Source organism: Schistocerca cancellata, chromosome 9, assembly GCF_023864275.1.
Source record: "Schistocerca cancellata isolate TAMUIC-IGC-003103 chromosome 9, iqSchCanc2.1, whole genome shotgun sequence".
Taxonomy (NCBI): domain Eukaryota; kingdom Metazoa; phylum Arthropoda; class Insecta; order Orthoptera; family Acrididae; genus Schistocerca; species Schistocerca cancellata.
In genome coordinates, this window is record NC_064634.1 from 12016695 (window position 1) to 12034698 (window position 18004).

Consider the following 18004-nt stretch of genomic DNA (forward strand, 5'->3'; position numbering starts at 1 on the left):
TTGAGTTGACGCCACTTCGACGACTTGCACGTCGATGGAGATGAAATGATGATGATGATTAGGACAACACAACACCCAGTCCCTGAGTGGAGAAAATCTTCGACCGAGCTGGGAATCGAACCCGGGCCCTTAGGATTGACATTCTGTCACGCTGACCACTCAGCTACCGGGGGCGGACACCTTCAGTGAATTAATTGGAATTAATGATAGTTTTGGGGGAAAAATAGTATATTATATAGTCTAACCAAATAAAGCTTGAACAGTCACTATTTTGTAAACTTATTTGTTTCTACATTTATACTCTGCAAACCACTGTGAAGTGCAAGGCAGAGGGCACTTCCCGTAGCACCGCATGTTAAGGTTTGTTAAGGTTTCTTCTCATTCCATTTTTGTCTGGGACGTGGGGAAAAATGACTGCTTAAATGCCTCTTTGTTTGTGTACTGGAATTTATTTTATTTGTTTATTCATCCAAGGACCATCTTACAATGATATAGGATTTGTCAGGGTAATACAGTGCAAATTAGTAGCCCAAAATATACAACACACAGCGTATGTAACATCCTTTATAAGGATAGGACAGGCAGCCTGTGGGGATAGGACAGGTGATTAGCCATGACCGATTAAGGAACCATCCCGGTATTTGCCTTAGTGATCCAGGAAAACTGCAGAAACCACAAACCGGGATGACTGGAGAGAACGACTCTACCCTCCCGAGTATGAGGTCAGTGTCGTAACTGCTGCACTGCCTCATTCGGCAAGTCCCTATTGCATAAAGTTCCTTAATTTACACACAATTTGTTTAAGGTAACTTGCAAATAAAACATAGTTTCAATCTGCTGAGGACATCCACTGATGACTGCTAGACTGTTTGCAGTTACTTGTTACGTAAATCATAGTTCACTCTCCACTGCCGCACACACTAAGATACCCACTAATGACACCTGGGTTGTAAAGACGCTGCTGTACTCCTTGTATCAATTCCAGACTCTATATTCAATACTGACAAAGTAAGGCAACGGACATTACTATTGTGCACTTGGTCTCCTTGTGAAAGCAGTAAATGATAATCATGTATTGAAATGCGATAAGGTGTTATAGTCATCCCCTTATTGTAGGCTACTATTCACTACTCTGACAAGGGACCGTATAATGGACTTAAACTTCCAGTTAACTAGGATTTTTAAATGACATGTGAACCAAATATTCTCCATTGTTTTAGAAAGGCATCTATTCCAAAGAATAATGAAAATCCAGATAAGTGCAGCTACAGTTACAACCGAATTGTTATTCAGTGACTACTTTTGCACAATAATAATTACAAGAAATTTTGACAAAAAAGCTAAAAATAAAAAATAGTTAGTGAAATTTGGAAGAAATAAATGAATCTGTTACAATTTTATATGGCAAATTACTTAAGAATGGTTGCCAGCTCACTGTATGAGCAGAAATTACTGTATGATTATTAATTGTTTGTAAACTGTAATTGGGAACTAATCATTGCATTTGAAAACAAAGGCACTGACTCAATCTCAGATGTCTCAATCTCAGATGTAGAAATATAGTTAAGATGATGAATTAAAGTCAATCAGACAACCAGTAGAATAATTTGTACTGAACACATGCACAAAAAAGTTAATTGTTTTCAAAACATTTTGCGTAATGAACAGCTTTACCTTACTCAGTGTAATGCTAACTTTCACTGATTTTAGAAATGCAAATAGACCTATCCATAAATACTTGTTTCCTGTTCATCATCATCATCAGCCAATTCAGTCATTAAATGATGTGACCTCTTCAAGTTGTGGAATCAGGTAGGCTTTCAGCAGTCCTCCCCAAGTGGAACAATCTTTGCCAGTTCTCTGCCAGGTGCTACCAGTGATCTTCTTGATGTCTTTGTCCCATCTTTATACAGAAATAGACTATATGTACAGTATGTTTCAGTTCCCGTATGACTTTCAACAAGGCTTCTATCACACCCACACCAGTTGTGCAAATCCATTGGACAACAGATTCCCTTATTGCAAATACATACAGTATAATGAAGTTTGTTGACCACCTACAATGGCATCGCAACATACACAGTAACACAAATAATACTCCAATTATAAATACACGTATACATAGCCCCCAATAAATTTTTTTTTCAACTCAACATTCTCTTCTTCACTTAATTCTTCCAATTTTCTGGCAATTGTAAATTTTATTTTACCCCATTCTTCAGGCATCAAAGCTTTATGTAATTTTGCATAGGACACCCAATCACTCAAATCATAATCAGCCTCCTCCTTTCCTAACCATCCACAATTAACATCTTTCAGGCTTGCATCACCAGTTAAGAAAACATAGGTTACAATTTTATCTTCTGGACAACCTACAGCAACATTCTCCATATCATTACACATTTCCATATCCACACTGAAGTCATTATCACTACCACAGGTAACACCTGCACCCACAAGCACAGTAACCTTATCAGTAGGTAATTTACCAGCATTTTCCACAGTGTCAAATACACCACTCATATTAGCCTTTACATCACACTGAATAACCCTCTCCTCACCTTTTCCACAATTCTCCATACTATTTCCAATAGACATCTCTACCCATTCATCACACCCATTATTACTGTGAACATTGCCCCTTAATTCCATATCCACTTCTGTTCCCCCTTTTGATGAAACTACCTCTGTCTCTGATCTTTCAATGAATTTTGCTGCACACAAACCAATATTGTCCTCCTCTGCTTGTAATTTCTCTTCCCTTTTAAACATGTCATCAATGTAAAACTCACACTGTTCATTGCTGATATTAGCCTTGTTCCCTTTTTTCCTCTTATACCTTTTATCTGTATTTCTATAATTGTTAACCCCCCCCCCCCCCCCCCCCCCCATAGATTTTCATTTCCTAAGACAGCATCCATATGACATATCCCAATTTCCCTATTTTCCTTGCTGACTTTATTACTCATCCCTGTCACAAAGCTATCCTTACACGCAGCTAGAAAGTCAACTGCATGGTATTTATTCTCCCCATTAAAAGGTTTTGACTGAAATCCATGCCCCAGAGGATACCCCAACAATAAATTTCCATTCCCTGCTGCCACAGTATTAACTGTTTCCCTCAAGACATTTATTTCCCATTCTAATTCCTTCTTATTGTCAGTAATTCCCTTATGGCAATCCAGCACTCCTATCTTAATGGATTCAATGTCTGCCTCTGTTTGTCTTTGAAATAATGTGCATTTCTGTTCCTGTACCTGAATGTGCCCCACAAGATTACTTTGCACAGTGTCCACCTTGGCTACTAGGCTTCTTTCAACCTCATCAACTCTCTCAATAATTCCCTCAACAATTTTAACTGTGTTTTCGACTTTATCTGTAATTTGAGTGAATTTGAGATCTAGCTGATCAAATTTTTCACTCACTGTCTTTATTTTATCACTAAGCCTTAATTCCATATCCCCTATTTTCGAATCCATTTCTCCAACTATTGCAGTTTTTATATTCCCTATTTTCGAGCCTATTTCTCCTAATTTACTAGTAAGTTTTACAAAAAATGTACTGAGGTCACTTCCTGGTATCCAGCCTATTTCTTTTGGCATGCTAGGGCTACTACAGGTACTCCTAACATCCACTGATTCGCCTTCACTTTGAGATTCACGCGTCTCATCGGCCATGGCTAATGAAAAGGACACAATTTTGCAATGTAGCTGCTGGCTGTACTTATCTTTTATATCCTCGTGTGACGCGACGTCTGCAGTGAGCTCCGCAGCACAGCTATGCAATGAATCGTAATCGGCGGCGTGGACACACAGCAAACTCAATCAGGAGCGAGAACACGTTGCGTAGGCCCCTGGCAGCATGTAGTCGTGTTGGTCGGTGGCACGGACGACGGCGTTGATCGTCGGCAGCACGTAGATACAGCTTCGACTGCTTTACCCGTAGCAACACATGGACGTGGCACGGACGACATTTTTTTCTCGCGGCAACACGTGATCACGGCACGGACGACTGTTTTACCCGCGGCAACATGTGGACACGGCAAGCACGGTGGTTTTACCCGTGGCAACACATAGTCGACTCATCAGACTGTGTAACTGACTGCTTCACAATCGTGGTGGCCTTATATCGGCGTAACCACGGGGCAGCGTGTATCTTGTCCAGCACAAACACTCCGGTACTGCTAATGCACCGATTTAGCTCAGAGCCCCCACACTGACTGTTCAAACGCCTAACATCAGACGGACATCCGATTCCGAAATACTATGGAATATGGAAGAAAGTCCAATCCCGGACGAGCCCCCAATTGCAACTGAACTCGGGCTCGTTTACTGCCTATTTTTCACGTAGCTCATCTGCAAAGAGAGTTGGTAGTAAACGGTTGCATTTGCGCCCCTATTATTGAGTCAGATATTGGCTGACTTTTTGAACAGCAGTGAATTAAACTATACACGTTCAGATTGAAACATTTATTCAAAAGAAACACTTTAACATTGTGGCCATGCATTTTTAAGTTCACAAATAATAATTGGTGCAATTTGTACACTGTTTGTCTCACACCCACACACTTTCACTTTGTTCCTTCGCATACACTGGGGTCCATGCTTGCACTCGCGGCACTTTGCCGCTCCTCACTCGCCACCACAACGGCCAACCCCCAAGAGACCACGATTTTCCCGCTCATATCCACAGTACTGAGTCGGGTCACATGACACCCCAGTAGTCAAAATAATCGCTAAACAATGGGGACCTGGACAAACTGAAAGAACCAGAGGTTGTACAGAGTTTCAGGGAGAGCATAAGGGAACAATTTACAGGAACGGGGGAAAGAAATACAGTAGAAGAAGAATGGGTAGCTTTGAGGAATGAAATAGTGAAGGCAGCAGTGGATCAAGTAGGTAAAAAGACAAGGGCTAGTAGAAATCTTTGGGTAACAGAAGAAATATTGAATTTAATTGATCAAGGGAGAAAATATAAAAACGCAGTAAATGAAACAGGCAAAAAGGAATACAAACGTCTCAAAAATGAGATCGACAGGAAGTGCAAAATGGCTAAGCAGGGATGGCTAGAGGACAAATGTAAGGATGTAGAGGCTTATCTCACTAGGGGTGAGATAGATACTGCCCACAGGAAAATTAAAGAGACCTTTGGAGAAAAGAGAACCACTTGTATGAATATCAAGAGCTCAGATGGAAACCCAGTTCTAACCAAAGAAGGGAAAGCAGAAAGATGGAAGGAGTATATAGAGGGTCTGTACAAGGGCGATGTGCTTGAGGACAATATAATAGAAATGGAAGAGAATGTAGATGAAGATGAAATGGGAGATACGATACTGTGTGAAGAGTTTGACAGAGCACTGAAAGACCTGAGCCGAAACAAGGCCCCGGGAGTAGACAACATTCCATTAGAACTACTGATGGCCTTGGGAGAGCCAGTCCTGACAAAACTCTACCATCTAGTGAGCAAGGTGTATGAGACAGGTGAAATACCCTCAGACTTCAAGAAGAATATAATAATTCCAATCCCAAAGAATGCAGGTGTTGACAGATGTGAAAATTACCGAACTATCAGTTTAATAAGTCACAGCTGCAAAATACTAACGCGAATTATTTACAGACGAATGGAAAAACTGGTAGAAGCCGACATTGGGGAAGATCAGTTTGGTGTTGACAGATGTGAAAATTACCGAACTATCAGTTTAATAAGTCACAACTGCAAAATACTAACGCGAATTATTTATAGACGAATGGAAAAACTGGTAGAAGCCGACATCGGGGAAGATCAGTTTGGATTCCTTAGAAATTTTGGAACACATGAGGCAATACTGACCTTATGACTTATCTTAGAAGAAAGATTAAGGAAAGGCAAACCTACGTTTCTAGCATTTGTAGACTTAGAGAAAGCTTTTGACAATGTTGACTGGATACTCTCTTCTAAAGGTGGCAGGGGTAAAATACAGGGAGCGAAAGGCTATTTACAATTTGTACAGAAACCAGATGGCAGTTATAAGAGTCGAGGAGCATGAAAGGGAAGCAGTGGTTGGGAAGGGTGTGAGACAGGGTTGTAGCCTCTCCCCGATGTTATTCAATCTGTATATTGAGCAAGCAGTAAAGGAAACAAAAGACAAATTCGGAGTAGGTATTAAAATCCATGGAAAGGAAATAAAAACTTTGAGGTTCACCGATGACATTGTAATTCTGTCAGAGACAGCAAAGGACTTGGAACAGCAGTTGAATGGAATGGACAGTGTCTTGAAAGGAGGATATATGATGAATATCAACAAAAGCAAAACGAGGATAATGGAATGTATTCGCATTAAGTCAGGTGATGCTGAAGGAATTAGATTAGGAAATGAGACACTTAAAGTAGTAAAGGAGTTTTGCTATTTGGGGAGCAAAATAACTGATGATGGTCGAAGTAAAGAAGATATAAAATGTAGACTGGCAATGGCAAGGAAAGCATTTCTGAAGAAGATAAATTTGTTAACATCGAGTATAAATTTAAGTGTCAGGAACTCGTTTCTGAAAGTATTTGTATGGACTGTAGCCATGTATGGAAGTGAAACATGGACGATAAATAGTTCAGACAGGAGGAGAATAGAAGCTTTTGAAATGTGGTGCTACAGAAGAATGCTGAAGATTAGATGGGTAGATCACTTAACTAATGAGGAGGTATTGAATAGAATTGGGGAGAAGCGGAGTTTGTGGCACAACTTGACGAGAAGAAGGGATCGGTTGGTAGGACATGTTCTGAGGCATCAAGGGATCACTAATTTAGCATTGGAGGGCAGCGTGGAGGGTAAAAATCATAGAGGGAGACCAAGAGATGAATACACTAAGCAGATTCAGAAGGATGTAGGTTGCAGTAGGTACTGGGAGATGAAGAAACTTGCACAGGATAGGGTAGCATGGAGAGCTGCATCAAACCAGTCTCAGGACTGAAGACCACAACAACATGACAGAAATTACAACACAGATACATTATCGTTACAGAATTAATTATGCAAAAAAATTGTTAGATGTCATTCTGTTGTGTTACAAGTGGTGAGATCTGACATGTCGAAACCTATCCTGGAATTTTACACACAGGACGAATACACCGAAAGAAATGCACTGTTAGAATTTTAGCTGCTGTGGCACACTGCAAGTATTTAAAAAAAAATGCTAAAGTTACTCATTTGCCACATGAAGAATTGCTTATAACAGTGTTTTGCAAAGCCCTTCCTACCTAACATACGAATCAGCGAATAAGCAGACGCAGCCATGACAAGAGAATGTACTGCCACATAGTTCAAAGTCCAAAGTGCACACATATGACTTTTAAACACTTAAAAGCATACCGACAATGCCTCAAATCATTAATTTTTTTTATAACTTGCAGTTCATATCAACAGCTAAGCTGTTGCAGATGCAGGTGTTACAAAAGTGACTAGCAGACGAAAGAAAATCAGGACAGTGTTTGATGGTACATTAAAGACGAATGCTGTCGATTGGGACTTAAAATTTGTTGACATTAAAAATTTTATAACAGCGTCTGTAGCACAGTTGTTATGTGTTTGAATGTTGTAGAGGGTCTATTGCACGATGGAAACAAACATTTTCCTTACACCAGCAACACCTGGTAAAAGAAAAACTAATGTATTCAGGCACTTCACAGTAACTACTAGTTTTATTTAGACGGAACTGGAACGGAGTGTTAGGAGGTCAGGAATAAACAAAATATTAAATGTAGTTGCATGAGTAGGACTAAAATGTTAATGTGTTCATTAATATTAACAATAATCATGTACAAAATATCCTGTAAACTGACTCGTTCCACATCATTTTGATAAAAGAGTCATTCAAATGATCTATGGAACACAAAACTAACTAAAAGACTATTATGAAAAGGATAGTTGCTACTCACCACATAACAGAGGTGCTGAATTGCAGATAGGCACAACAAAAAGCTGTCAAACAAAGCTTTCAGCCAAATAGGCTTTATCAGAATAGATAACGTACACATACACACATTCATGCAGATGCAACTCACACACACATGATGACAGTCTCTAGTTGCCAAAGCCAGACTCAACTGATAGTGCAGAGTTGACTGAACTTTAACAATACTATTTTGATGATGAACTTGAAATGACAAAGAGCTATCAGAAGTTGACAAATGCTTTACACTGTTGATTTTTTTTCTCGGATGCTGAATCACACTATTAGTTCCAGGTGGAATCCAAATGATATTAAGAGCCTTTCCGTAGTCCTCCTGAAGAGGTGCCATTGGGACGACATCAAGAGTCCTAAAAACCAATGAATTAGTTTCTGCAAATGATTGGAAGATGTTTCAGATGTAACATTGAAAATTATTCTCTCCCATTTTTACTGATTTTACTACATCAGTAACAAGAATTTTAGAAGTAAACATACTTTTTTAAAAAACTTTTGGTTCTAATGTGCCTTGAGGTTCCTAAAGACAGATACGAAGCTACATAAATGGTAATCCACTAATAACTTACCACCGGCATTGTTGTTGTCAAATGTATCACAGGTTCCATCGAGTGCGCAAGTGATTATGTTTTATTTCGTTCAAAATGATAAAGTGCAGGTTGCAAGCAGTTCCTCCATGAAACCTGACTGATTGGCTTTATACACAGCATTTTAAGGGATCACAAGAAGCTTCATCAACTAAAAATTTCTGTATAGTATTCCCTATTAATGACATCTCCTCTACATGTTTACTTGAGATAAACTTTATAGTTTTGTGATGTCCTTCTCCATACAGTTTCAAGAAGCCTGGAAATAGTAATGTTCATCTCACTTGCAATTTAGAGCACCCAGTCTCGTAGGTCTTCCTCAGTAATGATGCACTCTTACAGGCAGCTCTAAACTTTCTGAATAATTTTTCTTTCACACTTTTGTGAGTTTCATTTTGGTACATATTTTATACATGGTGTAAGTATTCATCCCTTCATACAATACATGTTAACATTTTGTGAAATGAAACAGGCTTTGCACACTATTTAAGCTTTAAGCATTTTCTCCCTCTTTCATTTAACCAAAAATTTTGCAGCCATTTCTTTGTCACTGAAAGTTATTCCTGCAGTTTTTTTTTTACAGTGAGCATGACTACTATTTCCAGTTACTATTCTTATGGCCCTTTCCTGTAGCTTAGAAACTGTGTCCATGTTTTGTGCCTTTCATCCCCAGAAAAGAATGGCATAATTAAGAATTAATTGTGTTTAGCATAGTATATCACCTCAAGCATTGGCTGTTACAAACAGATGCTAACATCCTAAGCACTTAACATGCTGATGAAATTCTTTTTGCGAATATCTTTATATGTTACTTCCCAACAGATTAAAACTGTGTGCTTTATCAGACTGGAACTTGTGACCATTGCCTTTCGATGGAAGGGCTTTGCTGACTGAGCCACCCAACCACGACTCATGACCTGTCCTTGCAGTTTTACTTCCACTAGTACCTCATTTCCTACCCTCCAAACTTCACAGAAGTGCTGCTGTGAAACTTGCAAGACTAGCACCACAGTTAAGAAATAGTACGAGATGTATGTACTGATAGTAGAAGAAGTAAATTGTTCTAAATGTGGAATCAAGAGGCACTTCTGAAGTATAATTGTCCACAGAATAATACAGTGGAAATTAAATGTTGTAATCCACATCAACATTCACTCTGCTGCAGAGTGAAAATTTCATTCATTGTATGTTGATTTCATGTCAGCTGACAATCAATGTTCATCCTTACAAACTTTGTGTTTGCTGTACAATCTACATAGACAGGATAAACAATCGCAGCAGAGAGCAGTGCAACAGACCTGGTGCAGTTTTTGTGGATTCAAATAAATTTATTAGTGATAAATGTCTAGGACAAGATGGACTGCATCCAAACAAGCTAGGGTCGGCAACATTCAGCAATATGTATAGCGATATATGTAAGATCATACTTAATACAGGAAACTAGTATGCAGAGATGGGGGTGTAAAAATTAATAACGAAGTTGAAACGAAAATACACAAACAGTGTTTCAAACTAGATGCCATTAAGGACATTCAAAAAAGTAACAATAATTTCGTAATGCACTTGAACATAAATGGATTATGTTCAAATTACACAAATGGTGGAGAAACAAAACTTAACGACTTGCAAATCATTTTGTCAGAAATACCAAATCTCAAGATTGTATGCTTGAATGAACACTGGCTTACAAAGGATAGTATCAAAATCTTGAATAGCCTTGATAATATTTATGTTGCCAGCAGCTTTTGTAGAAGTAATTTAATTTGAGGACAATCATGCATACTAGTGGAAAGATCAATGGAATGCAGAGCAAGAGTCGATTTCTATTCCCATAATGAAGAATGTATATTTGAAAGCTGTTGCGTTAAGGCAAAATATCGTAATTTTATCTGTGTACAGAATTCTGGGCACAGAAATGACGAAACGTTTTTTGTCAAAATTCCAGTGTCTATTGCAAAAACTTCTAAAAGAAACCAAGAAAAGAGTCATAATAACTGCTGATTTCAACATAGATCTAGCCAGTGAAGCCAATAACTCAACAAAATTCATTGATATGATTCAAACAGCGGATTTCAGTGCAAATTTCACTGATTTCACTTGAGTAAACGAAGTGTCTGCAACATGTATAGATAATATTTTAACCAATTACGCTTATAATGAGGCAAATAAGTTTTGTGTAGATTTAGGACTTTCTGATCATTGCGCTCTGTTTATGGAGTTTCCAAAAACAATAGAACCTTGCTCGAAAAAAACCTACACCAATTGCCAGTTCAGCAAAGAAAATATAAAATTATTCTATCATAGATTAAATAAGGTGGAGTGGTCTAAGACCATAGTATTTAATGCTCTGAAAATTTTGCTACTTTCTTGGAAAAATTGCTGCACATTTTTAATGAAACTTTTCCCCTTACTGTACATGATAAAAAAGCAGGAAATAAAGTAAAGTGGATTACTGAAGCAATAAAAATCACGAGTGCAAGAAAAAGATGTCTACATAGGGAACTAAAGCATAACACAAGTCCTGATTTTGTTACCTATGTAAAAGATTACAAAAATATTTTTAAAAAAGTTGTAAAGGCAGCCAAAGAACTGGCAAATAATAGATTTATATTGGATAGTGAAAACAAATCAAAGGCATTATGGTCAGTGACCAAAGCTGAAACAGTTGCAATAGGTAGAGGCCACGATATTTCTGAAATCAAGATAGAGGGTAAAACTATTGTAAATCCTGCTCAAATTTCTGAATTGTTTAATGAATTCTTTATAAATGTAAACAAACCCAATGTCAGTGCAGCAGAGTATCCAGACACGGTAAATTTCATCAGCAGTGAGCAACTTGACGGTGAATTTTTCGGTACATTTACAGAAACTACTGTAAAAGATATAGAAAATGTGATACTGTCAGTAAAAATAAAACATCAGCAGGATGGGATGGAACACCAACAGAAGTGTTAAAAACAGTCCTTAAAATAATTGCGCAGCCACTAACTACAATAGTTAACCAGTCCCTTCAAGAAGGTTATTTTCCATGCACACTGAAGTACGCAGTAGTTAAGCCACTATTCAAAAAAGGTACAAAAGAACACATGGCAAACTATCGTCAAGTCTCTCTTCTTCCATCACTGTCAAAAATATTTGAGAAGGTAGTCACCATACAAATTCAAAATTTCATACAGAAATTTAAAATAATCTCAAAAGATCAGTATGGATTTCAAAAAGGCAAAACCACAGTATCTGCTATAAATAATTTTGTTGATGAAAACAACTCACTGCATGTCACAGGTATTTTGTGTGACCTATCAAAGGCCTTTGATAGTGTGGATCACTCCTTGCTACACTGTAAACTGGAGAAGTGTGGAATTAGGGGCACGGTATTAGAATGGTTTAAATCCTATCCAACCAACTGAAGACAAAGAGTGGTTATAACATCAGAGAGAGGAACTTGTACTTCAAAATGGAAAACCATTTCACATGGAGTGCCCCAAGGTTCTGTCTTAGGTCCCATTCTATTTTTATTTTACATAAATGATCTGCCACTTAATATTGAGTTTCACTCAGTTTTATTTGTGGATGACACGTCTTTAATCATTGAAAGTGACATTACAGATCAAATTCCACAAACTGTATTAAATAATTTAGGAAACTTAGATAACTGGTTTGATTTAAATGGGTTAAAATTAAACATGTAAAAGACTCAGTTAATGCAATTTAAAACAAAACAAGCAAAATTAAATGATATTGAGCTCAGTCACAGAAACTAGGATTTGCAGGAAGCTAGCTGTGTGAAATTCATAGGAATGCAACTAGATAAAAATCTATCATGGGGGTGACATACCGTATTTACTCGAATCTAAGCCGCACTTTTTTTCCGGTTTTTGTAATCCAAAAAACCGCCTGCGGCTTAGAATCGAGTGCAAAGTAATCGGAAGTTCTGAAATATGTTGGTAGGTGCCGCCACAACTAACTTCTGCCGTCGAATATATGTAGCGCTACACAGGCATGCTTTACAGGCACAAAGATAAATACTGGGGCCAAAACCTCTGCGTCAGCAAATAAATTTAAAAAAAAAGATGGAAGACAAGCTTTTTTCTCCGACCCGAATTTCGACCACTGCATTTTCATACATTATCCAACGAAGTAAATACAAATTCCGTATTGTTCATCTTCAAATGTAGCAGCTTTTCAATGCACTACGAAAATCCGACTGGCAAGACCGTTTGCGATGTTTGTCAGTATGGCCAATTCTACGTTCTGATTTTTTTTCCTACCTGTGAGAAGAGATGGTTGCTAATGGGAACTTTTGTGAATTCTGAATCACATGCAGTATTCTCTTCACCATAAGAATAGTACGAATATAAACATTTTGCCATGTATTCTTTCGTGTTTGCTGCTATCTCATTTAACTCCTGTCTGCCTAATAAACTACGAAACTAGAGTGAGACAACACAAACGCGGAAGTATACACATATGTCATGTTCATATTCGTATTATTCTTATGCCTAATAGTGATACAGTCAGAAATGAAGCGCGCGCGGCAATTGACTAGGTTTTTAAATCTAAGGTGACTAATTTCTGTGCAGAAAATAATGTACTAAAGAGGCGTCTGCAGAGATTTTCAAACGGAGAAAAATTGTTGCTAAACTCTCGTTCAGAACATCATCTACCATATGCAGTTTATTATTTGGTTCTTGTTGATCATTATCAAAGAAAGCAGCAGTGTAAATAACAACAAATAGCAGTCTCTTGCCATTGTTACGCTACTGAGACAATTACTCTCTTTTTTTTTATTGTAAGCGGCGGTAGCACGCACAAAAGCAAACCATGCCGCGAGCGGCGACAGGTCGTGAACATTCATTATCGGAATGCGACAAACAATGCATGACACAGTACAGTAATGCATTTTCAGCTTAGAGTGACGAAAACACCTATAACAAAAAGAACGGCAATTATCAGATCAAAGAAAAATAAGCAATCAATTCAAACCAGACGAAGCACGTGAAAAACGAAGGGTACCCGTATAAATAAGGACGGAGTGCCTGACGCATAGCAATGGCTACCTGGTAAAGCTTAACTGCTAAGCTTACGGCTCGAACCAAACTACTGTAGCTGTATCGTCATTCATTCGACCTGAATTGTGTCTCATATTACAATGGACCAACTTTGTTTCGATTTGGAGGTGCGGCCTAAAACTTTTCTCTCCCCTTGAAATTCGAGTCTCAAATTTCAGCTGCGGCTTAGATTCGGGTAATTTTTTTTTCCTTTATTTCGAGTCTCATTTTTCTGGTGCGGCTTAGATTCGAGTAAATACGGTATACAGTGCCTAGCAAATAAATTCAATAGCCTAGCATATGCAATGAGAATATTGTACAATGCTACCAGTATGGGCATAAGAAAAGTAGTATATCACAGCTACTTTGAGTCAGTAATAAGGTACGGTATGGAATTGTATTTTGGGGTTACTCAAACCATATGTGTCGAATACTAAAACTTCAGAAAACCATCATTAGAAATATGCACAATGTAGGGCGAAGGAAATCATGTTGCCCACTCCTAAAACATCTGACAATAGTAAGTGTTCCCTCGCTATACGTATATGAGCTGATTATCTTTGTACACAGTAACTCTGATTTATTTGTAGCAAATCATTTTCAACATGATTACAACACCAGAAATCAAAATAATTTTATGCTGCCCACTCACCGTTTAAAACTTTGTGCTCAAACTCTACATTATATGGGTATGAAAATTTATAACAAAGTGAAAGGAAGAAAATTGCTCAGAATAAATTTAGAAACATTGAAAAAAATCCTTAAAAGAGAAACTAGTGCAGAAATGTTACTATTCAGTAGAAGAATTCATAAGTGACTACCTGAAAATTTGAGCAGGAGAGAGCAAGTACTTAGGATTGTTAATCTTAAAAGATTGTTACATTTGAAGAGAAATTGTTAGTTGCTTAATTAAGTAATTATTCAGTACTGTATATTATATTACTGGTATTATAAGGAAAATTGTAAACAAGTTTTTGTGTTTTGACGAGTCTCCTGTACTTTTAAGTCAATGGCTTGAAATGGTATGCTATGAGACAATAAACTTCTATTCTATTCTATTCTATTCTACTCAGATTTATCGTGTATGCTTAAAGTGATAAGAGTTGCTTCCCCTCTTTATATTGGAGTACACGCTGTTTATTCTCTTTATGTTCAGTGTTAATTTATTACCTACTGCCCAGTTGAGGCATCCTGGAGGGTTTCATTTGCTTTCTCTGACAGGAGTTCTGATTTTTAGCAGTGACTGTGATGTTACTGTCATTGACAAAGAGATTTTTTTTTGTACGTGTCTTACACTAACTCAAGAGTAATATTTATACAGAACAGAATTGGGCAAATTAATCTTGTCTTCATGGTATCTACCGGAGTGATACACAGTGGCTGAAGAATATCTGTAGATTCTTCACTTACTTGTAATACTAGTTCTTTGAACTTTGTAAGTTTAAAGATGCATGACATTAGCAACATCTCATCCCCTGCACTGTTGTATGGGTAGTATTGTTGAGGTTAGTACCACTAACGGTGGTTACAAATAAATTAAAGTCATAGATAAACAAATATGTGTACTGTAAAGTAATTTCAGTTATTGTAAAATACTAAAATTGGTTTTACTTGACCACTTCTATGTCGTACAAGACTTTTTAGGTAGATTACACAGTCCCATGCTTTCTCTCTCTCTCTCTCTCTTTCTGTGTGTGTGTGTGTGTGTGTGTGTGTGTGTGTGTGTGTGTGTGTGGAGGGTTAACTCATAGCCATATACTCACTGAAGTATTTCTGTGTGTGTTTAGCTCTTAGCCATATACTCATTGAAGTACTGTAGAAAAAACGAATGTGAAGCAATCTTCATGTTGTTTCAGATTCAGTTCTACAGAATCAGCTGAACCATCATGGGAAAAGGGAAGAGTAAGTACAATGGCCTAGTAATTGCTCATAGTGGTTACAGTCCTTTAAATTGTTTTTACTATTGAAAGACAAAAGAACAGGGACATGTTGAAACATAATGATGCCAATGTAAAATTATTACTATTATAAACACAACTAAGTGTGATAATCAATTCATTTCTTGCTTGTGTCCTACATAACTGTGGTCCAGGTATATATTTCCTGACGAATAATAAAGTCTGAAAGAACGATGAATAAAGTTTCATGTCCTTTCAGTGATACCTTTAGATACATTGCACAAATTTGTATTGAAGAGGGATGGAGAAAGATATTATTTCTCGTCTTTTCAAAGAGATCAACATACCATTCACTTCAAGTAATTTAGTAAACCACAGGAAACTTAATTCTGTGCAGTCAGGCAGAGATTGAAACTTACTCATTGTGGATGTGAGTCCAATAACTATTTGTTGAAGCAGAGGCTGAAAGTAGTGCTTCAGTTGTAAGGTTTTTTTCTGTTATGGGCTCTTATATGCCCATCATCAGGTGTTGTACTGAAAGTGTACAGGAGACCAGAGCTAATAAGTTTTTACATGCAGTAGTACACACAAAAAAGCAGGAAAGAAGTTCCCTATAACATTTTAGAAACCAGCACTCAAGTAAGGTGTGGTAAAACCTAAGTCAATGCCAAGTGACACCAGTCAATACTACTGATGACTGCCTGGGTAAAGAAATATGCAAGAAACACCAGAACACTGACACTTCGTGCTGGGACCCCGAGTGCTGTGATGTACGTGTACAGCATACGGTATAACACCAGCGAATGCAGAGAATGAACTAGCTTACACAAAGGGGGAAGCAAGCTGGTAAACCAGAGCAGCAAAAGTACTGCCATATGTTGATGGGAAGAAGAATGTGGGGTCACTAGTCCAGCCGTTCACAATTTGAATTAGTGATTTACAATCAAAATGGAAAAAATACATAGTGTACTTTAAATGTTTTTCATGTAACTTTCTATGTAATGATCTTTTGCATTTTGATTGTAAATCACTTCTGTGACAAAATCTAATTGATCCTCCACTCAAACAGCTAGTGCCTTAGTGGTGATGATGTAGATCACTGAAGGCAGAAAAATTCCCCTATAGTTGTTAAAATCTGACCTTATCTACTGATCACCTCAAACCATTATATTTTCATCCTGATGATAGAGTACACGATGATAAAATAAAAACGTGTTGCAAGAAAAGTTACAATTATTAAATTTCATACAAAACAATTGCTTATTTATGGAATAATCACTTCAGGCCAGTTGCATAAATTAGTGTTGTGGAAGTAACCATAGTACTGAACAGAATGAAAGACTCGAAGGCTAGATTATGTACTTTGAGACTTTTGAAGCAACTCCATCATTGCTTGGTATCCATTTGATGGTACAAAATCCAACTACTGTCCAGTTTGTTTTTTGTTACATAAAATTGTGAGTTGCTACCCAAAATATCTGAAAATCTCATTGTAAAATTAGAGAACTTACTCACATCTTAATTGAAAATCTCATTGTAAGATTAGAGAACTTACTCACATCTTAATGTTCTCCATCACCTTCAGAGTAGTCACCTCGGGAATATATGCAATGATTCCAGGGTTTTTTCTATTTTTGGAAGCACTCCTGGAAGGATGCAAGGTGAAGAGTATTCAGGACCCATTGTGAATCCATTTGGATATTTTCTTTTGAGTCAAAACATCTCCCTTCTCTCATGAGTAGGGAGAGTGGGAGACCATTGCTATGTTGTTTTTGGCCAGGAATTCCTTCACATTGAGCACGGTGTGAATGGGTGTGTTTTCATTGTGTACCAACCAGTCTTTCTTTTTCCATAACTCTGCCTGTTTGCACTGAACATTTTCCCTCAGTTGCCTCAAAATCTCACAGTAAAACTGCCTGTTGACAGTCTGACCAGGTGGAACAGACTCCTTACACACTACTCCCCAAAAGTTGAAAGAAAAATGACCAGCATTGTCTTCATGTTGCTGTGAACTTGTTGAACTTTTTTCGGCCCTGGGAGAAGATGGCATTTTCCATTGCAATGGTTGCTGCTTTGTTTCAGAGTTGTAACTGTAGACCTAAGATTCATCACCTGTTATGACTCTGGATAAGAATTTTGGATACTCTTGAACTCTTTTGTTGCAGCTCAGTGCAAGACTGAATCCTGAGATTTCATTGGTCAGTGCTGAGAAGGCAAGGGTCATACTTCACTGCCATTTGTTTCATGTTGAGTTCAGCTAGATTTCATTGACATGTATTGTATGACAGCCTGGGTCTGTTACAAACCTTGTTAATTGTCTACCTTCATTCTTCGTGAATTATGTCATGCACTTTCATGATCATTTCCGTTGTTGTGCATGTTGAAGGTTGACCAGAATGTTTATCATCTTCCACTGATTCTTGGCCTTCCTTGAAATGCTTGAACCACTTAAATGTTCTTGCTTGACTCAGGTGCACTCTCACCAAATGTGTCTGTCAGCATGTGGTGGGTTTCAGCTGCAGTTTTCTTCAATTTGA

General features: G+C 37.7%; 1 protein-coding gene across 2 annotated transcripts in view; it reads left to right on the forward strand.

Annotated features, from left to right (window-relative positions):
* Nucleotides 1-18004, forward strand: part of LOC126101571 (protein argonaute-2-like) — a 317714-nt gene that overhangs the window by 10162 nt on the left and 289548 nt on the right. For both annotated transcript variants that reach the window (XM_049912221.1, XM_049912220.1), the window contains exon 2: nucleotides 15426-15471. In XM_049912221.1, the coding sequence (XP_049768178.1) occupies nucleotides 15456-15471 (16 nt within the window). In that variant the 5' untranslated portion in view covers nucleotides 15426-15455. The remainder of the gene's footprint in view (nucleotides 1-15425; nucleotides 15472-18004) is intronic.